We start from the raw sequence: 22392 nt of genomic DNA on the forward strand, positions 1-22392 counted from the left end.
TACTGGCAAACATGAACTCGGGGTGTCATAAGAGTTAGTCCTAGAGATACGGATGAGGACCTCGCACGTGTTACTGATCAGGCAAACAAATAATCAGTACTCGAAGAATAACCACAACTAAGAACGGAAAAACCCATCCTACACCAACTGCAATCTTCAACTTCAAAAGAACAGAACAAATCCTAAAAGCCCCGGAAACAATCTCTTTCGGTGCCATTTATAAACTAGTGGTCAAACCTTATATCAAACCTGTCAAACATTGTACGAAATGCCTCAAATACAGCCACACAACATCCCAATGTCCCCATTTTCAGGCTGCGCCGAGTTCAATAATATCCGGTGCAACAGGGCATCAAACAAACAAAAAATCAATTTTCAGAGATCGAAAAAAAGTCCCGTGTCTACGCACCGAGGCTGTGTTGTATTGATCTCGGTTGCTATTGAAATGTAACAATTGTGACTGTCACGCTGTTGGTGCGTCACAGACTGGGCGGCCTTTAGGAATAGGACTGTGAAAAATGTCAATATAATGTTAATTAAATAGTCCAGGTACGATAACTTCATTTATAACGAACACGCTTATAACGAACTGACCGACATAACGAACTTTTTTTAGTCCTGGCAAATTGCTGTATATATGCTTATAACGAAGTACGGTTATTACGAACTAAGTTAGTGGTCCCATGGAGTTCGTTATAACCGTCGTTTACTGTACAACATTTGAATATACGTACACACCACGCTCACGCGATTATGAGTAGAAGACACGCAGGGAGACAAGATCGCTCTGACACAATGTCCTTCGTCAACTATGGCAACGGACACTCTACCCGGGGTGGATCAATACCACAACCCACTAAGCGGTGTGCAGTGTGGCACGACACAGTAGTCACTACAACCTGTCCTTGCCGGACGTGTGGATAGCGGCGGATTTGTCAGAATCTCGGATAGGCTGATGCAGACTGCCTTCACGCGGAACAGTCGTCCTCCGTTGACAACACCAGCTTTGGATGTAGGTATATAGGTATGTAGGATGTAAATATCAACAAGAGTTGTATTGGCGTGGGACGGGCAGGGACGTTGGTGGCATACAGACAGTGCCACATCATTTATCACAGATACAACATTCTCAGTGTTTTATTGTTATGGTTTCGACACTTACTAACTAACGCTACTATTTTAGCTCACCTGGTCTGCTTGAAATGCATGTGAGCTTCTGTCGTCGAATGTCGCGCGTCGTCGTCATCATTGTGCACGCTATGTGTCACTATATGAAGGCTGGTTGTTCTCACCAATGATGACACCTGGATTTGTTGCAGAGCTTGGAATAACTATTCATGGCAATTACTCATACATTTGTGTTCAAAATGTAATGGGGGCGGTCGGGTAGCCTTGTGGTTAAAGCGTTCGCTCGTCATGCAGAAGACCCGGGTTCGATTCCCGACATGGGTACAATGTGTGAAGACCATTTCTGGTGTCCCCCGCCGTGATATTGCTGGAATAGTGCTAAAAGCGGCGTAAAACCATACTCACTCACTCAAAATGTAATGGGGTCGCGGGTGGCCCAGTCGTTTAAACCGCCGCGATTCGCTGTGCAGAGTTGTGTCCCTTGTGTACGACAGAAACCTATGATTAGGGCTTCGAATCCGGGTTCGCCCCGATTATGTTTCTAGGTTTGTCAGCACCATACCCGTGCTCGTGGGATTCACCGAAGAGGTAAACGTCTGAGACCAGCATCACTTCGGGCTTTTCTCCCACTTTAAGCTGACACGCCGCGATATAACTGGAATATTGTTAAAAGCAGCGTTAAACCCAACCCACTCACTCAAAATGTAATGAAACGTGCTGTAGGTGTAGTTAGTAGTAGGACTTTGACCTTGACTTGGACTTTGCACTTCGACAATACTGAGAGCTGCTCGGCCATTTTATTTCAACAAGTAATTAAAGTTGGTATACGCGAAGTTCATAGCGGGACACATCTATGTTCCTTTTTTTCACGATCTGATGAATTTGGACCTATTTCGATACTAATTTGTTGTTGTGTGCACTATTTGATAGAGATTCATAATCAAATGCTCATTATACTGTGCTTTTATTAGAGAACTTTCATGATTATGGAAATAGCTGTTGACAATATCACAAGCATGTGTCTCTGAATCACCACCACATATAGCGATGTCACCCAACACCACCTGAACATTGCGCAACACCATTTAACAACCACGTGGTGTGTGTACACTTCACTCATCCCGGCTATATTGGCAGTGTGCAGACAGCTGTCTTATCGAACCGATTTATTCTAAGAGCTTTCAGACGCTTTGGGGTCTACACAGCACTGGCACTGATAAGGCCACACAGGACAGGGTATGTCACCACCGACCAGTTCCGGGCTAAATAGCTACCAACCAACCTACGCTGGTCGGATGGGCTGGTTCGGTGACTTTGTTCATAGGGTGTCAATATGTTATATATATAATTTGTCTGGTCCAGATTTGATTATTTATCGCCCGCCCGCATATATCTCAAATATTGTGGCAATAAATAACAAACAAATAAATCATCACCGATTGGCCCTTAGGGTCCCAGAGACCCGTGAAGATCCGGGGAAGAATAGGTCTTCAGCAACCCATGCTTGCCGTAAAAGGCGACTATGCTTGTCGTAAGAGGCGGCTAGCGGGATCGGGTGGTCAGGCCCGCTGACTTGGTTGATGCATGTCATCGATCCCAACTGCGTGGATCGATGCTCATGATGTCAATCACTGGATTGTCTGGTCCAACTCGATTATTTACAGACCGGCGTCATATAGCTGGAATATTGCTGAGTGCGGCGTTAAACAACAAACAAACAAACTTAGAGTTCCGGAATAATGTTGGCATGTTCATGTCTGTTCCGGTTACATTTTTAGGATTTATTTCCGAAATGCCAAAAAAGATAATAAAATCATTCTGTCCACCTACAGATTCTATTTTAAATAAAGTGATATCAAACCTTCCACGTAACGTGTTTACGTGCAGTCAGATTATATTCTGGTTATAAGCCGCGGTGACATATATTTGTAATATTTCACAGACAACGTTAAAACTAACAAAGGATTTCAAGAGTTATGCCTGGGAGTGGCTCTGCATAAACAGTGATGCAGTCACCTACTTGCGTAGGGCACAGGTCATGAGGTTTACCACCTTGGTGCAATGTTATAATGTTACATGTATATTATGTTGCTGACTATAAGCCGCAGTTATGTTATAGAATATTGCTGACTATAAGCCACAGCTATGTTATAGAATATTGCTGACTATAAGCCGCAGCTATGTTATAGAATATTGCCTACTACAAGCCGCAGTTATGTTATATAATATTGCCTACTACAAGCCGCAGTTATGTTATATAATATTGCTGACTATAAGCCGCAGTTATGTTATATAATATTGCTGACTACAAGCCGAAGCTATGTTATATAATATTGCTGACTATATAAACTCGTGTAATCGTTCATTGGCATGGTTGTGTTTTCATGACGATGCCCCCTCCTCGTGTGTAAACAGTAAGAAATGTGAAGGTTTATTGACTTGTACCTGATTGCCACCTGCTGTACCCCGAGTAAATCACATTGCTAGGTTTTTGTTATTGGCCAACACCTGCTGAGTACATGGTACAGATGCGTCTCCTAGGTACACATCATCAAGTGTCATGCATGCTAAATCAGAACCTCAACTCCTTTTCAATAGTGTTGCGTATTTCATTTAAATTCTCTGTGGTGGGACAGCATTGTGGTTGAATCGATCGTTCGTCACTGAGCAACTACTCCGCATGATTGCACTGTCGGTATCCATTATGAATTGTCAATAGCAGGCGATTTGCAACGATTACAGTTCAACTATTTTTATAACACTGTGGCCTATTTTCTTGAAATTCTCTATTCGTAGCAGGGCGGTTGGTGGTAAACTCGTCCGCTCGTCAGGCCTAATGCCGGCCTCGCTTCTCCACGTGTGTACAATTATGAAGCTAACTTATGGTGTCCCGAGTCGTGGCGTTCCTGGAATATTGCTACAAGCTCTTCATTCACTCTATTCATACTCTGCGTGTTTCTTATTAACCACAACATAATAACGCCGCCTGTAAAAATCGAATCTGGACCAGACAAACCAGTGATTAATAGTTTGCGCAACGCCGCACGTCGTCTTGGTACTGAGAGACGCAATCAACAGAGTCCCCGAGCCTGACCCCCCGTTCCAGTACGTCCCCTCTTATGACCAGCATAGGTTGCTAGGGACCAATCCTAACTCTCAGCCTGGCGGTGGGGTAGCCTAGTAGGTAAGTGTTGGCTTATCACGCTGTGTTCCTGGGTTTGATTCCCAGTTCTTGATTCGTGGGTACAAAACGTGAAGCATATTGTGTGTGCCCGCCGTGATGGAATTATGGCAAGAGAAGAGTAAATATACCTCTGTAGAGTTGCACCCCTCAAACAGAGTAGAGTTGGTCCTCCAAATATCGAACCCCCTACTTTCCGAGGGAGGAAAGAATCATAACTTCCGGTGTTCTTTCTCAGAATGGTTTCTGCGAATGGTTTCCATGGCAACATATCTGGCACGTCGCACGCACTTCCTAATTTCAGAACCTATGGGGATCCCCCTCTTTAACCCTGAGACATTCTCCTTTCCACAATTATCAATGAACATTTGTACACTGTACTTTAATTTGCATGAGTGGGATTAAAGAATTAAAATATTCTTCTCTTCGGAAATTGGACAAAGACCATTTATATCACAAATTGAGGTCAATATTCAGTGCGAATAACGATGTGCGAAACATGCTATTTCTGAAATTGCTTTTATTTATCGCGTTACGGTACTCGTCTCATTAATTTTGTTGTAAGACGTTTTCTCTGTTTAAAATATTGGCCGACCTGTGTATAACATGATGAAGCACAGCATTTACTTCGTTCCATCTTGCGGTATCCCTGTCACAACTTGCCTATATGTCCGAATATGACTATGACAATGGCTAATTTTCGGGTTGGAACCCACGCCCCTATAATTGAAAAGGAAAATATCTTAAAATGTTAAAATTATATAATTCACGTTAAATCAAGGTGACTTGACACGCCCCCACTAGCCATACCGGTATTATCTATACATCATAGGTCTCCCCTAAACTAATCTGGTGGTAATACCCTATCAGCCTGCGGGCCTAGCCTGCCGTACTTATTAAGCCACGCCTCCTCGTTAGCGCTTTTAAAATTCGTTTGGGTTGTTACAAATACAGACTTCAAAATACGCACTTTTAATAAGGCGCAACAGCGCTAAGTTTACGTTTTCGCATTTTTCTATCACTGTTACTATTTTTTATGATACGTGCACTTTAAAACAATTTTTTATGACTTTATAGATTGGGCGACTCATGAAGATCCGGGTTATAATTGGTCTTTAGCAACCCATGCTGGTCGCAATAGGCGACTAACGGGATCCGGTCGTCAGGCTCGCTGACTTGGTTGATGCATGTCATCGTATCCCAATTGCGCAGATCGATGGTCACGATGTCAATCACTGGATTCTCTGGTCCAGACTCAATTGTTTAAAGACCGCCGTCACATAGCTGGAATATTGCTGAGTCTAGCGTTAAACAACAAACGAACAATAGACTGGACCCTTAACTAGCTTTATCAAGATTTTGCTTTGGAAATATTAGATCACTGTCACAAATTAGCCAAACTCTCGTTGAAATTCATCAGTATGGCGCTATTTGTTTGCGGCAGTATTTCCCGAGGGGCGTTGTATTAAACCGAAGTGAAAAAACGTCTGCATTTCAATAGGAACATTTATTTGTCGACAGCGCAGTCCATGTCGTATTTACACAAGACTCGACCAAAAGCCAATATTGACTTGATATCTCATTTAATTCACAGGACTGTACCTGCAAAGCTTCTTAAGGGACACTGAACTCAAATTATATGTGTCCCGCACATCCCGCCATGTTTAAACAAGACTCCGTCTAAAACTGAACGCTACTGTGATTATCTGTCACATTCTTCCCGTGTTTACTTCCGAACACTCGGCGCATATAAACGTCATACAGACATAGACAGGACCCAGTTTCGATATTGGTTATTGCTTCATGGCAAGTACAAGGTCGTATATGACTCGTATAAAAGACCCACGAAATGAGAGCAAATACTTATATTTGTGATGTGTTCGACACATACACGTATACATGTTCAAGTCAATGTGTGAAATCCTTTTGCTAAGGCAATTTATAAAACGAGTAAATATTTCAGTAATTTTACAAATTAAGTGAAAAATCAGTCCAATTATCTTATTATGATAACAAATTCCAAACATATGTATGTTGAATGTCAGCACACTGAAAATGATAGGATTAAAAGAAAAAGAATGTTTTTAAATCCTTTTGAATTTCTTAATACTTTGCAGCGAATCTCTCAAGTAAAGTTACAGATTTTGCAGTCAATTTGTAAAATGATTGAACTATTTAGGCATTTTGTAAACTGCCTTAGTGAATCCCGTTTTACGTGGACATAGATTGTAACATATGTATGTGATTGATATTATTTATAGATTTACGTTACAGATTGTTTGACAAATCGTATTGCATCAAACAAATGTGTGTATGTTTTTGAGTGTGTGTGTGTCGACAGATCCGTGATAACCGACCCGTGTTACCAGGTCTCGTGTCCAGTGCTGACAGATTTAACGAGACACTCTCGGTCGTAATTTATGTACACGAACTGTTTGAACAAACTAGTCCAGTGACACTAGCATACAGATAGCAGCGCCTGCCTGGACATACATGCTGGTAGTATGTTCATAGTGGAGAAAGGTATGCATGAATGTATTTGGACTTGTTTAATTCGAATCTTGAAGCCAGAATGAGACAAACCGGAAGTAGGTTTTCGTACAGTATACAATTTCTGACTATCTGATGCAGATATGGATGCTGTGTCAGGCATGGTGTCTTCCCAATGTGCCTACAGTATAATCATGAAATGATACGGTCTGATGCTCAGAAAGTGATGAATGAGTGAACATGACTGTTACCTGTTTCACCAGTGACAAATGATGAACTGGTCCATACTGAGACAACAAAACAGTGAAGGCACAATGGGAAACACTTGTGAAAGGAAATAAAACCATAAACATAATGAAAGTCACGGATATGTTTTATTTATGATATGACACAGAAGAAAAATATAACAATAGTTTTGGCAATAATTTCACATTCAATCAATTAAAAAGACAAATCATTGAAAGCTATTGTGCACACGCTGGCTGGCCGTCGGGGATGTAAACTACGGTTATAACGAACTCAAAGGGACTACTAATTTTAGTTCGTTATAACCGTAGTTCGTTTTAAGTATATATACAGCATAACTACAGCAAATAGTCGGGACCGAAAAGTAAGTTTGTTATATCCGTCAGTTCGTTATAAACGTGTTCGTTATAACCGTAGTTTACTGTACTCTGCTCGCTGAATTGTTGCCATGATGTGATACAGTGACTTGCCAGCATCTAGTTTTATACTTTTCAATGTGATGGGATTAAAAAAAGGAAGTGATATACACTGACACATTTTACTTAGAACTTAGATTGCACTGATCTTAAAAATACTTCGTGGATGTGATTGGTTCTTTATTACTAGTATTTTGTTGTTGTTGTTGTTGTTTATACAACATGAATAAGTCAAACAATAGTGGTTCAGTCCATTTACATAAATAGGGGTGAAACCAGTTCCCATTCTGCCTACATTATTTCCTACAGGCAAATTGGGATGTAAGCTTGGTTGGTTGGTTTGTTGTTTAACGCCGCACTCAGCAATATTCCAGCTACATGACGGCGGTGGGATGTTAGCAGAATGGGATGTAAGCAGAATGGGATGTAGGCAGAATGGGATGTAGGCAGAATGGGATGTAGGCAGAATGGGATGTAAGCAGAATGGGATGTAGGCAGAATGGGATGTAGGCAGAATGGGATGTAAGCAGAATGGGATGTAGGCAGAATGGGATGTAGGCAGAATGGGATGTAGGCAGAATGGGATGTAGGCAGAATGGAATGTAGGCAGAATGGGATGTAGGCAGAGTGGGATGTAGGCAGAATGGGATGTAGGCAGAATGGGATGTAGGCAGAATGGGATGTAAGCAGAATAGGATGTAGGCAGAATGGGATGTAGGCAGAATGGGATGTAGGCAGAATGGGATGTAAGCAGAATGGGATGTAGGCAGAATGGGATGTAGGCAGAATGGGATGTAGGCAGAATGGGATGTAGGCAGAATGGGATGTAGGCAGAATGGAATGTAAGCAGAATGGGATGTAGGCAGAATGGGATGTAGGCAGAATGGGATGTAGGCAGAATGAGATGTAAGCAGAATGGGATGTAGGCAGAATGGAATGTAGGCAGAATGGGATGTAGGCAGAATGGGATGTAGGCAGAATGGGATGTAGGCAGAATGGGATGTAGGCAGAATGGGATGTAAGCAGAATGGGATGTAAGCAGAATGGGATGTAGGCAGAGTGGGATGTAGGCAGAATGGGATGTAGGCAGAATGGGATGTAAGCAGAATGGGATGTAGGCAGAATGGGATGTAGGCAGAATTGGATGTAGGCAGAATTGGATGTAAGCAGAATGGGATGTAGGCAGAATGGGATGTAGGCAGAATGGGATGTAGGCAGAATGGGATGTAGGCAGAATGGGATGTAGGCAGAATGGGATGTAGGCAGAGTGGGATGTAGGCAGAATGGGATGTAGGCAGAATGGGATGTAGGCAGAATGGGATGTAAGCAGAATAGGATGTAGGCAGAATGGGATGTAGGCAGAATGGGATGTAGGCAGAATGGGATGTAAGCAGAATGGGATGTAGGCAGAATGGGATGTAGGCAGAATGGGATGTAGGCAGAATTGGATGTAGGCAGAATGGGATGTAGGCAGAATGGAATGTAAGCAGAATGGGATGTAGGCAGAATGGGATGTAGGCAGAATGGGATGTAGGCAGAATGAGATGTAAGCAGAATGGGATGTAGGCAGAATGGAATGTAGGCAGAATGGGATGTAGGCAGAATGGGATGTAGGCAGAATGGGATGTAGGCAGAATGGGATGTAGGCAGAATGGGATGTAAGCAGAATGGGATGTAAGCAGAATGGGATGTAGGCAGAGTGGGATGTAGGCAGAATGGGATGTAGGCAGAATGGGATGTAAGCAGAATGGGATGTAGGCAGAATGGAATGTAGGCAGAATTGGATGTAGGCAGAATTGGATGTAAGCAGAATGGGATGTAGGCAGAATGGGATGTAGGCAGAATGGGATGTAGGCAGAATGGGATGTAGGCAGAATGGGATGTAGGCAGAATGGAATGTAAGCAGAATGGGATGTAGGCAGAGTGGGATGTAGGCAGAATGGGATGTAGGCAGAATGGGATGTAAGCAGAATGGGATGTAGGCAGAATGGGATGTAGGCAGAATGGGATGTAGGCAGAATTGGATGTAGGCAGAATGGGATGTAGGCAGAATGGAATGTAAGCAGAATGGGATGTAGGCAGAATTGGATGTAGGCAGAATGGGATGTAAGCAGAATGGGATGTAAGCAGAATGGGATGTAGGCAGAATGGGATGTAGGCAGAATGGGATGTAGGCAGAATGGGATCTAGTTGAGAGACATCACTGTTGACAACGAGGCGTGATTTAATGTGCACCACTGATTGTTGACATTAGACTCAGCAATGGCTGCAATCTACCATCACTCGAACCTATTGTGTGTCTAGGTGGTCTTGACCTACCTTCAACATAAAACCTGCTTCAACTGGGATGGCCCTCGCTACCCCGCGCGTCGTAATTATTTATTGTCTCATAAATGTCTTCCCTCCTATCTAACCTTCCCCTACTCTGCTTTTGGGTTAGCGTGAGTGAGTTGGTTTTATGATCGATATAGATTGGGCGACCCATGAAGATCCGGGTTATAATAGGTTTTCAGCAGCCCACGTTTGTCGTATGAGGCGACTAACGGGATCCGGTCGTCAGGCTCGCTGACTTGGTTGATGCATGTCATCGTATCCCAATTGTGTAGATCGATGCTCATGATGTCAGTCACTGAATTGTCAGGTCCAGACTCGATTATTTAGAGACCGCCGTCATACAGCTAGAATATTGCTGGAGTGCGGCGTTCAACAGCAAACCTACTAACACAGGGTTCTTCATGTTTGTATTGTAATGTACAAGTGGCATACATTAAACATACAATATATATGTCCGATGAAACTATGAAACCATTCTAACTAAGTGAATGAGTTTAGTTTAACGGCAATTTCATCAGTATTCCAGTTATATCACGTCGTGTCTGCTTAATGTGGGAGGAAAGCCCGAAGTGATGCTGGTCTTTGACTTTTACCACTTCGGTGAAACCCACGAGCACGGGTATGGTGCTTTCAAACCTAGAAACATAAGCCGGGCGAACAGGCATTCGAACCCACGATCATAGGTTTCTGGCGTGCCCCAGGAATGCAACTCTGCACAGCGAATTGCGACGCCTTAGACGTCTTGGTCACCAGTGCCCCCTTCCGGGTTAGAATAGATCCAAACAACCTTTGCTTGTCAAAAGGTGATTTAATGGATCGGGTGGCCAGGCTCGGTGTGGATCGGGTGGCCAGGCTCGGTGTGGATCGGATGGCCAGGCTCGGTGTGGATCGAGTGGCCAGGCTCGGTGTGGATCGGATGGCCAGGCTTGGTGTGGATCAAGTGGCCAGGCTTGGTGTGGATCGGATGGCCAGGCTTGGTGTGGATCGGGTGGCCATCCTCGGTGTGGGTCGGATGGCCAGGCTCGGTGTGGATCGGGTGGCCAGGCTTGGTGTGTATCGGGTGGCCAAGCTCGGTGTGGATCGGATGGCCAGGCTCGGTGTGGATCGGGTGGCCAGGCTTGGTGTGGATCGGGTGGCCAAGCTCGGTGTGGATCGGGTGGCCAGGCTCGGTGTGGATCGGGTGGTCAGGCTCGGTGTGGATCGGATGGCCAGGCTCGGTGTGGATCGAGTGGCCAGGCTCGGTGTGGATCGGATGGCCAGGCTTGGTGTGGATCAAGTGGCCAGGCTTGGTGTGGATCGGATGGCCAGGCTTGGTGTGGATCGGGTGGCCATCCTCGGTGTGGGTCGGATGGCCAGGCTCGGTGTGGATCGGGTGGCCAGGCTTGGTGTGTATCGGGTGGCCAAGCTCGGTGTGGATCGGATGGCCAGGCTCGGTGTGGATCAGGTGGCCAGGCTTGGTGTGGATCGGGTGGCCAAGCTCGGTGTGGATCGGGTGGCCAGGCTCGATGTGGATCGGGTGGCCAGGCTCGATGTGGATCGGGTGGCCAGGCTCGGTGTGGATCGGGTGGCCAGGCTCGGTGTGGATCGGGTGGCCAGGCTCGGTGTGGATCGGGTGGCCAGGCTCGGTGTGGATCGGGTGGCCAGGCTCGGTGTGGATCGGATGGCCAGGCTCGGTGTGGATCGGATGGCCAGGCTCGGTGTGGATCGGGTGGCCAGGCTTGGTGTGGATCGGGTGGCCATCCTCGGTGTGTATCAGGTGGCCATCCTCGGTGTGTATCAGGTGGTCAGTCTATCTGCAGATTAGATACCTCTTATTTCAATTTGGAATCGAGCTCTTCATCCTTTCTTCCATGACCAAGAACTCTTTTAAACGATGCTCTCCTGGCCACATGGGCCAACAGGCCAGCTATCAGAACGTGACGAAAAGTGAGTGAGTGAGTGAGTATGGTTTTAGTAATATTCCAGCAATATCACGACGGGGGACACCAGCAATGGGCTTCACACATTGTACCCATGTGGGGAATCGAACCCGGGTCTTTGGCGTGACGAGCGAACGCTTTAACCAATAGGCTACCCAATCGCCCCCGAGTAACCTAACCTTGAAATAATGCGAAAATAATCGCAATTTTGAGAAAATAATCCAAATAAGGAGAAAATCGAAGCAACGAGAAATTTCGAGCTTTTTTAAATATACTTGAAATAACGAGAAAATGTTCGAAGGAACGAGAAAATGCTCGTTATTTCGCGAAAATAATTGAGATCACGAGAAATAATCAAAATAATGAAAATAAACTCGAAATAATCGAAGCTACGAGAAATAATTTTTGAAATTTCGAGTTTTTGAAGTAATCATGAAACAACGAGAAAATCGAAGCAATGAGTAAATATGCGTTCCTTGGAGGAAACTTGCTTTCTGTCGAATGACCCGTGGCTGCTTCTAGGCCAATGCATATGTCGGAATTCGGATTATATAATAATACAAATGGTTATTAGGTACTGTAACAACAATTACTGATATCATGAATTAAAAACAACTAATATCAGTTGAAATAATGATTTCATGATTGAATTCCAGACATGAAGATGTGATTTATAGATACAATGAATTAAAGAAACAATCGATGATTTAAGTAATGTTATTCATCAGTAATCTAAGTCATGACGTCAGTAATAATATTCATGATGTCAATATTTGTTATTCTTTGATGATTTAGGAAATGGAAAACAAATATAATAAATGCATTTTATGGTATAATTAATACAATTTGGAAACAAGAGCGTACCATAATGATTCCGTGGTTTGGTCATTAAAACCTTTGCATGTGTTTGTGACCCGTGTTTATGGCAGGATACGCTAAGTTTTTTTCGCGAACACCCTGTTGAGGATTTCATCCCACATCAGCCCGAAACGCCGTGATATAACTGAAGTACTATTCAACATGAATTGCGCGTTACTGCAACCGTCAAAATTATGTTGTGGTTTGTTGTTTAACGCCGCACTCAGCAATATTACAGCTATATGACGGCGGTCTGTAAATAATCGAGTCTGGACCTGACAATCCAGTGATAGACATCATGAGCATCGACCTACACAACTGGGATACGATGACATGCGAACGAAGTCAGCTAGCCTGACCACCCGATCCCGTTGGTCGCCTCTAACGACAAGGATGGGTTGCTAAAGATATATTCTAACCCGGATCTTCATGGGTTGTCAAAATTATATGTCGTGATGTAATGTAATATGTACAAGAAATCGAATTCAATTATGCAGTTGAATTGATTAGAATATACTAGCGGTGGTGTGTATTTTATCAAGGCCCCCAAACCGTATTTTGTAACACATATTATTACAGGTCAAATACATGCAGACCGCCTCCGTGGTCTAATGGTAGAGGGTCCGCCCGGAGAGCGGATGGTTGGGGGTTAGATCCCCGACTGCGTCATACCAAAAGACGTTAAACGATGGTACTTGTTGTTACCCTGTCTGGCGCTCAGCATTAAGGGGCTAAAAGAAGTATACTGTGTCTGGGTGGGGTATTCATGTGAAACTGCGGCATGGTATCTCAGTGAGCTAGCACTATAAATCGGCATCAGTCCGGACTAGTACAAGCAGCCACACACAAATACACATGCATGCACGTCGCGAGATAAGTGCAATAATCTTGGACGTGATTTAAACCCCATTTCACCACACCTCATACCCATGCATGGTGTCATGAACTTAATTACTACTACAGTAAACTACGGTTATAACAAACTCAAAGGGACCTCTAACTTTAGTTTGTTATAACCGTAGTTCGTTATAAGCATATATACAGCACAACTATTGCAAATAGTCGGGACAAAAAAATCAGTTCCTTATATCCGTCAGTTTGTTATAAGCGTGTTCGTTATAAACGTACTTTACTGTATATCCTCCTGTGGTGGGAATTGGCTGAGACCTGAGCAGATATTGTAAAGCTGAAGTATCCAGAGCACGTTCCATTTGTAGACCCTGCTCTCGTTGTTATTCGAGACCATGCCACATGGTGACATCTGTTAATAAGCGTCCATCATATGACGAGCAGACTACGCATTTATAATACGACATTAACATAAATAAATCTACCCATGTTTTAATTATAAAATTTTCCAGATAACAAACTGCGCTTAAGCTATTTACATTTATGAAATGTTAATGTATTTTAACATGTATCGTCCTTATTTCGAGCTGTTATTTTGGTGTGTATTTTCCATCACATCTGCAATGTATTTATAAGCAATGATCAGACATATTCCAGCATATAATAAACAGATCTTCCATTTTGGTGCAAATGTTGATTAGCTTATTACTCTGAAAAATCCCTTTTGGAGGGATATATTGAATATTTGGGGTAATTACTACAGAACACATAAAGTTAACAAACAAAGTTTTGAGGAAATTTTATCCGTCACCAGTTTAGAAATTATTTCATTTTAATAAGGGTATTCATAGTTTAAAAGATTTATGTAGCATCAACAGATGTTTAACATTTGAAGAATAACAAGACAAATTTCAAATTAAAGATACTTTACTTGACTACAACAGAGTAATCTTAAATAAATGCTAAAATCAAAGCATTTTATTGAATAATGTTTCACTAATAGTAAAATGTGTACCAACCATGTTAAACTAATACATTTCCAAGGGAATGATTGAAAATGAAGTTAATGGATGATGACATATTCCATTTTGCTTTCCTTTCTTCTTATAAATATTGAAAGATGTATTTTAAATAGACCAGAACTGGGATAAAATCATTGAGAATAATAAGTGTCGCATGCAACTACGTTTTTTAATCGACAAACAGTTATTTAGAACAAAATCACCCGCACTTCTAGTGTTTTTTACTTTAACTCCCTTTGCAAAGTGCGCTCATGCCAGTGCTACTGATCGATGTCCGCCATCGTCGCTAAATATAGCAGCGTATAAAAAGTGGTAACGCGGAACTAAAACGGAATGCAATTCCTTCTTTTTAATCAGATCGCCAACGAATAAGTGCAAATTCCTATAAAAATGGTCGTGTTACTTATTATCTGTAATTACTACCCATTGCCATGTTTAACTTCTAACCATGATAACACTAAAAATGTACATGTATTATTTGATAGTCTATTATCTAGTTCGTGAGGTCGTGACATGTTTTTAATAATACAATAAATCTTCTCATAAATAGCGCCTGATGAAATGTGTCACACAGTCGCTGTTTTGTAGGCTCCACCTAGCGGTGGTCTTAGAGACCTGTCTGGAAGTTCGACGCTCTGGCGCAGACGGGGTAGTGTCATCTTCTCGAGGCAAGGGAGTTAACTGACTGACTTAAGTCCAGTTGCCCAACAAGCCTGGAATTCCTTGGCTTGATCGTAGCGCCACCAGTGTCTATTACGAGTTACAGTCAAGTCTCGTTAATCCGACACTCGTTAATCCGACACTCGGCTTTATCCGACCACAAATGATGGGAACCGATTGATTCAGCGCTATTTAGTCCCGTTAATCCGACATTCTCGCACTCCGACTCCGACACACCTAATTTGCAACGAATTACCGAAATCACTCATTAATCAGTCTCGTTAATCCGACACAGTGGTCAGCGTACTCCGTGGTCATCTGCCCGCGAGTACACAACCCCGTGTTTTGACACGCACCGGCTGCAGAGATTAACTTTAACAATTAACACTAGATGCCGGGATCATAAAGAATTTCAAGCTTTATTAATGCTGAAGAACCACCAGCCCTAGACGTCAAGCGAACAGGGGACTTTGAGAAATGTGCCTTCAAAATGTGAGAAACAGAAAACACTGACATACTATTTTAAGTAGATGAAGCAAGTTGTTAAGACAGTAGCACTTGCATTTACACGAGGAAACACACGGTTATTATCTATCGTGAAGATGTCCGATTTTCGATCACAAATCACTTAATTTCGTTAATCCGACATACTCGTTAATCCGACACAATCATGTGCAACCAACGATGTCGGATTAACGAGACTTGACTGTATGTCCCTTTTACGCCTCTCCTATATGGACCAATCAGATTCCACTTGTCGTATCTCTTGCATTTGCTTCAAACAAAATGGCGGTGCTCTGTCAGGATGATCTGATCGATAATCAAAATCTGTGTTGTGATAAAATGGGTCTTATATCGCGAAATGTATCAAATCACGTGAGCACCTTGATTAAAAACATGAAATACCTGTTGACAACGAGTTGGCGGTGCACATGCTTTGCAAATCTTGCAATCGACCGAAATCTGTACGACAGATTACGAACCGGATTTCGATTTCGTTGCGCGATTCTGATTGGACTATGCATAGACTCCTTAGTCCAGCCAAAATGTAACTCTATAATACCAGCCTAGTTGGGGAAGGGTTGAAACTGGACTTTTATAGTCAGTTAGCTCTCTCTCTTCGGGAAGATAGGGGTAGAGTGGGAATCTCGTCGAGAGGGGTAGTGACTGGAATGGGTATCTCTGACCTCAGCTCGGAGCTCTGCAAATAAAATATAAGATTCAAAAACATTTGATTTATCTGCAATAATTCTATACATTGCTGATGTATTAAACGTTTTAATTTATCGACAGAACTACCGTTGATGTTACATATATTAAGGGAAATTGCCTTGAATGATTCTGAATAACTGCGGACTTTCAACTGGGCCAGGAACTCGTCTGCTTGCAGTCCGACGTCGTCCCTGAGGCGGGAAAGGATGTTTCTGTAGGTGCTGAGGACGTCGACGACCGTCTTGATTGTTGAAGCACAACCTGCCTTGCAACATTTCCAATGGACGCGACCTCCTTTCGTACTCGTCGCGCTATACGCATATCCAGGATGTATAACATGTCGTCTGCCTCCACGTGAATTTGGAATGCTGCTGTGGGAGTGAAGCATTGCCCATTAATACAGACTACAGACGGCAAATCGGTGTATCCGCTCTATTAATCGCTTACAATTACACAAGGCGCCCGGCAAAGTGACATAAGACGATTATAACATGCCTCATTAGCCCCTTCATATCAGTAAGTCAGTGTTCCTATAGATTTAAGCAGTCAATCAGTCAAGCATTGTTCGTGGTATTATTAAAACAGTCCGTTTTTAACTACGGGAACATTGGTTCGAGAAGGGATGTGGGTAGAGTTGGATACTGACCCCTGTGCTGTTTTCTGATACTCCCCAGCTAGATAGGTAGGTTTGTTTGTTGTTTAACACCAAAAGTAGGATCCCATTTCGTTTAATACCGCAATCAGTCAGATTCATGTTAATAGTCGTGTCCAGAGCAGGCAAATCATATTATTATGGTTATATTATATTATGCCATCAGTCAAGTCAGCCAGCTTGACCACCCGGTTTAATTATGTTGCCGGAGATCTATCTAACCCGGGTCCTAACGTGGTGTACATGAAGGCAAATGACTATTATACTTCTCGATTGTAGAAAGTTTCTCAGATAAATAACTTTTCTTATTCACGAGTGTTTTTGGTTTAAAGCTGCTTTTGAACTGTAGTTAATAGTTTCTTCCCCAGCGTGTCGTCTTAAAACGCCCCGGGTATGTGGGGGTGGTGGTCCTAGACGTGTATCGTGTTTGAAAACATCACAAGAAAAGGTGTGGAGGTGACAAACCAAGGATCATCATCGGGGCGAATCTTGGATTCGAACCGACAATCATAGGATCCTAGTACGCACATGAGACGCATCTCTGCACTATAATGAATCCGACCGTGCCCGCTTCAAACAGTCTCATTTGCGAGATAAACGCATTGTGCACTTGTCCCCCATACAGGCACTCCATATCAATAATATTTCTCAATCATAAGAACACAGAACGCCACGAGATGATATGAATACCCATTGGTGACATACGTGTACTCACAATCATTGATATTTGACGGGAAACGTTACATTTGTACCCTTCTCTTAACCCCTTAATAGAAACTGTCTCGGGGACTGATAATATTACCTATGAATTTCTAGCTAAATGTTTCTGTCAAGTGGCCTCATTTGTATGTTTCCGGGATCGGGATAGTTAATTACATTTATCGGTGTGGTTTGTCGCATTGATAGTACTATCCATTATATGAACACACTGTTGTTTCTTGCAGCCATGTTCAAAATGACCGCTGGAAGACATCGGTCGAAGCTGAAGTCGTGTATCTACTGCTTTGCTATCATCCTCATCGCCAACGTCGTCTTGCTGTCGTCGCTGTCACATCTACTCATGCCGACATCGGAGATGTGGTTACCAAAAATTCGTAAGAACGCTACACGGAAACACGGGACCTTTGTGCAGACATTCCCCAATAAAAGAACCAACTTGAACAGAACATTACAAATCTTGCTCTGGACGCCATGGTTTGGTGATGCATCCTGGGTAACAAATTTCGAGTCGGCATTTTCGCCCTGCCCTGTGTCTGACTGTGTGTTGACCAGCGATAAGTTGGCCATAGCTGACAGTCACGCTGTCGTGTTTCATGCGATGGATTTACTGAATTATTTCTTAGGATATCCCATGCCTGAATATCGCAGAAACGACCAAGTGTGGGTTTTACATAATCTCGAACCACCCCCTAACATCGCGAAGGACTTCCGGTCGTACGGAGGAGTGTTCAACTGGACGTCATCGTACAGGACAGACAGTGACATACGGCTGCCTTATTTCAGCATAGAGAAGCTGCCCCAGAAAACAAGCAATGTCAAGGACATTGCAGCCACGAAGACAGCGGGGGTCTTCTGGGTTGCCAGTAACTGCGGCGACCAAGCGAGACGACAGATGGTGGTGAGAGAATTACAAAAACACATCCAAGTAGATACGTATGGGAAATGTGGTGATTATGAATTGACAAACATGGATGACATTAAGCATTATAAATTTTATATGGCTTTAGAAAACTCGTATTGCCGCGACTACATCACTGAAAAGTTTGCAACTCCGCTGAACCACCAGCAGATCCCAATTGTGGCTGGCGGCGGGGATTACCGTAAGGTGGCGCCACCACACTCCTACATTGACATCAGTGATTTCAACACCATTCAGGAGCTGGCAGAATACCTCAAGTATCTGGACAAAAACGACACTGCGTATAACAGTTACTTTGACTGGACCCGAGAATATCGCCTGGGCGGCGGTAATCACGTTGGGAATTATTTTTGTAAGTTGTGTGAAGCTCTCCATGACGGGACCCGCCCTCATCAGACCTACACCGACATACAAGGATTCATACAGGATGACACGTGCCAAACATGGACGGTAGGTGTTCTATATTGATCGTTGGTGTTCCATTGTGTCTTCTATATCAATAGTAGGTGTTCTACTTAGACTATATGTGTTCAACATGGATAGTAGGTGTTCTATATGGACGGTTGGTGTTCTGTGTAGAGCGTTGGTGTTCCACATAGTCGATATGTGTTCTATATGTATAGTAGATGTACTACACGGACGGTGGGTGTTCTATATTGATCGTTGGTGTTCTATTGTGTCTTCTATATGGATAGTAGGTGTTCTATCTGGGCAAGAGGTGTTATCTATGGATACTATATGGCCTGTTCTACAAAGACGATGTGTGTGTCTATATGGAAAGTTGGTGTTCTACATGGACGATAGGTGTTCTATATAGACCGTTGGTGTTCTACATAGACTATGTGTTCTGTATGGAAAGTAAGTGTTCTGCAAGGACGGTAGGCGTTCTATATAGACCGTTGGTGTTCCACAAAGCCGATACGTGTTCTGTATGGAAAGCAGGAGTTCTACATGGACGGTAGGCATTCTATATCGACCGTTGGTGTTCTACGAAGACCATATTTGTTCTATATGGGTAGTAGGTGTTCTACACAATGATAAGTGTTCGACATCGATGGTAGGTGGTCTACATTGAAGGTAGGTGTTCTAAAGCGGCGTAAAACCATACTTACTCACTCGCTCACTCACTCACATAACGGTACACTGTGAAAAACGTCAACTGAATTTTATTCACTTAATTAGTCACAGCGACCAGAAGGTGAGTAAATAACGAAGTCACTATCCTGCCCGGTAAAGAGGTAAAGAGGTTGCAGGACGGTAGATGTTCTACACGGACGGTAGGTGTTCTACAAGTACGGTAGGTGTTCTACAAGGACGGTACAAGTTCTACAAGGACGGTACATGTTCTACACGGACGGTACATGTTCTACAAGGACGGTAGGTGTTCTACAAAGGCGGTAGGTGATATAAATGGACGGATGCATTCTGCATGGATTAAAGGTAATTGACGTAAAACTCAGATCTAGATTGTTGATTATCAGCCATCATCTACTGACCATGTAGGCCTTGAGTTTTGTTAGAGCGCCACCCTCGAGAACAAGTACATACAATTACAAGTTGCACGACAGTCGGTTGCTGTATTGTGTGGTGTCCTCCACAGTCTTAGAACCTTGTGGTACCGGCTTAACTCGTATAAATCATACGTGGTGCTTCTTATTTGGAGACTACATAAAATCTGTTAACCTCTACAGTCAGATTCTTAAGTTTCAAAGATATTCCCTCATTGTTTAGCTTTGCGATTAGATTTAATACCTTTGTATTGAAAGCCAGTCGTCACAACGTCATGACGTCACGGTTTCGAATTTTGGATTCGTCCGTTTGTTTGTTATGTCACGTGGTCTCACCCGAGTCAGCTGACACGTTGTCATATAACTGAAATACATTTCCCAGCGGCGTCAACCCACTCACCCATTAGCAACGCTAGTATGGTTTTACGCCACTTTGAGCAATATTCAGGGCGGGGGACACCAGAAATGCACCATGTGGGGAATCGAACCCGGGTCTTCTGCGTGATTAGCGAACGCATTAACCACTGGACTACATGTTCTAGAGAGTAATGTAACATGTCCCCCATAGTTATGTTTGAATCTTCTCACTCATTCACAAAATACTACTTCAACCTTTCTAATGCAAGCTCGTGATCCTTTGCACGCTAGACAGGAATTTTACGCTTGCTTGCTTGTCAAATATGGTGTTGGTCCTTCGGTTTTCGCACATTGACATGTTATTCTTCCTCAGCTTGCAGGGTATGCCTCCAGAATGGTGCAGGGATATGCCATTAGACTCGGTCTGGTATGAAGGCAGGGTCATCAGCCGGGGAACCTCGACACATCTTTATCTGACACTCGGATTTGGTCGGGAGAGTTCGTCATGAGATTCACCACTTCCGGTAAACATGAAGTGAGGTGCCCAAAGTGGAACGACTCGAAAGTTATAAAAATATGGGGGATTGTCGCTGTTTCGAAACAGTGAGGAAGTGCAACTGGAGCGTGTAACTCAATACTGAAGTATCAACGCGTCGGAGTCTACCAGTGGACGTTATTCGTCCATTTCCGCACATTCATGAAAACTCGTGTCCACTTCGGAACAAGAGAACTCGTCACCCAGCGTGTGACTTCCCGAAAAGATTACGGAAACATACAAGTGCTGACGATTGATCAATCTACCAATTGCGTATAAGAGACTTTTGTATAGGGGCTTTACTGTGACTTAGGAACTTAACATGTGATATTCTGGGATTATGTTTGAGGACTAGATATGTTTTCAGCTACTGGTGCAAAACAAGATGTTTTATTGATTAAAACTAGGAACCTAGATATATTTTTAGTTTAAAAAAAAAAAAACATTGCAAAAATACAATTTGTTTTCCAAAAGTATCAAACGTACATTTTTTATATTATTATTTTACTTTAAAACCCCGACCCCCATCCCAAGAATATCAAATGGTACGTCCCTCACAAGGTTGAATCAGTATTCCCCAATACCAAAAATGCTTGTAAACAACTGCTGTGCCGTGAAGAGAATATTCGTGTAAAAGGTAGCAGCCATGATCAAAGCATATTGCCAAATATCACGTTACGTACATTGAAATGGAACCAGCCGATACAATAAGGTGGGCTCGGGAGGTTCCAAGTATTGACATATGTGCCTTATTAGCACTCTCTGCCAAACAAGGGAAAGGGGAAAGCCGGCTGTTACCTACACGATCAACAAATCAGTTTGTCTTGATATCGTTTCACTGAGCTGTTTCAAATATTTTCAGTGGCGCGCTTCTAGCACTGATATGTTAAGTCCACGGTCGTATATGACTCGTATAAAAGACCCACGAAATGAGAACAAATACTTTTATTTGTGATGTGTTCGACACATACACACATACATGTTCCAGTCAATGTGTAAGTCATCTTTTTACTCAGGCAATTTATAAAACGAGTAAATATTTCAGTAATTTTACAAATTAAGTGAAAAATCAGTCCAATTATCTTATTATGATAACAAATTCCAAACATATTTATGTTGAATGTCAGCACACTGAAAATGATAGGATTAAAAGAAAAAGAATGTTTTTAAATCCTTTTGAATTTTATAATACTTTGCAGTGAATCTCTCAAGTAAAGTTACAGATTTTGCAGTCAATTTGTAAAATGATTGAACTATTTAGGCATTTTGTAAACTGCCTTCGTGAATCCCGTTTTACTGGGACTGATTTTACACATAGGTTGTAACATATATATGTGATTAATATTATTTATATTTTTACGTTACAGATTGTTTGACAAATCGTAT

The 22392-nt window shown here is 42.8% G+C and overlaps 1 protein-coding gene across 5 annotated transcripts; it reads left to right on the forward strand.

The window, feature by feature from the left end:
* The first annotated feature begins 706 nt into the window (after positions 1 to 706).
* LOC124141653 (alpha-(1,3)-fucosyltransferase C-like) lies at positions 707 to 21525 on the forward strand. 5 transcript variants are annotated; one of them, XM_048401068.1, is made up of 4 exons: positions 707 to 990; positions 6959 to 6963; positions 17908 to 19056; positions 20852 to 21525. In XM_048401068.1, the coding sequence occupies exons 2-4, from the start codon at positions 6961 to 6963 to the stop codon at positions 20978 to 20980; spliced, it is 1281 nt and encodes a 426-aa protein (XP_048257025.1). In that variant the 5' UTR covers positions 707 to 990; positions 6959 to 6960; the 3' UTR covers positions 20981 to 21525. The 5 variants fall into 5 exon arrangements, with proteins under 5 accessions (XP_048257025.1, XP_046365644.2, XP_046365643.2 ...); XM_048401069.1 differs by having other exon boundaries at positions 713 to 990; positions 20845 to 21525; XM_046509688.2 differs by lacking the exon at positions 6959 to 6963 and having other exon boundaries at positions 707 to 1024; positions 17912 to 19056.
* The last annotated feature ends 867 nt before the right edge of the window (positions 21526 to 22392 follow it).

Source organism: Haliotis rufescens, unplaced genomic scaffold (assembly GCF_023055435.1).
Source record: "Haliotis rufescens isolate VD_foot unplaced genomic scaffold, xgHalRufe1.0.p SCAF_21, whole genome shotgun sequence".
Classification (NCBI taxonomy): domain Eukaryota; kingdom Metazoa; phylum Mollusca; class Gastropoda; order Lepetellida; family Haliotidae; genus Haliotis; species Haliotis rufescens.

Coding starts and splice junctions, on each gene's coding strand:
- LOC124141653 (XM_048401068.1), top strand. Junction 19,057..20,851: donor ACACGTGCCAAACATGGACG/GTAGGTGTTCTA, acceptor CTCAGCTTGCAG/GGTATGCCTCCAGAATGGTG.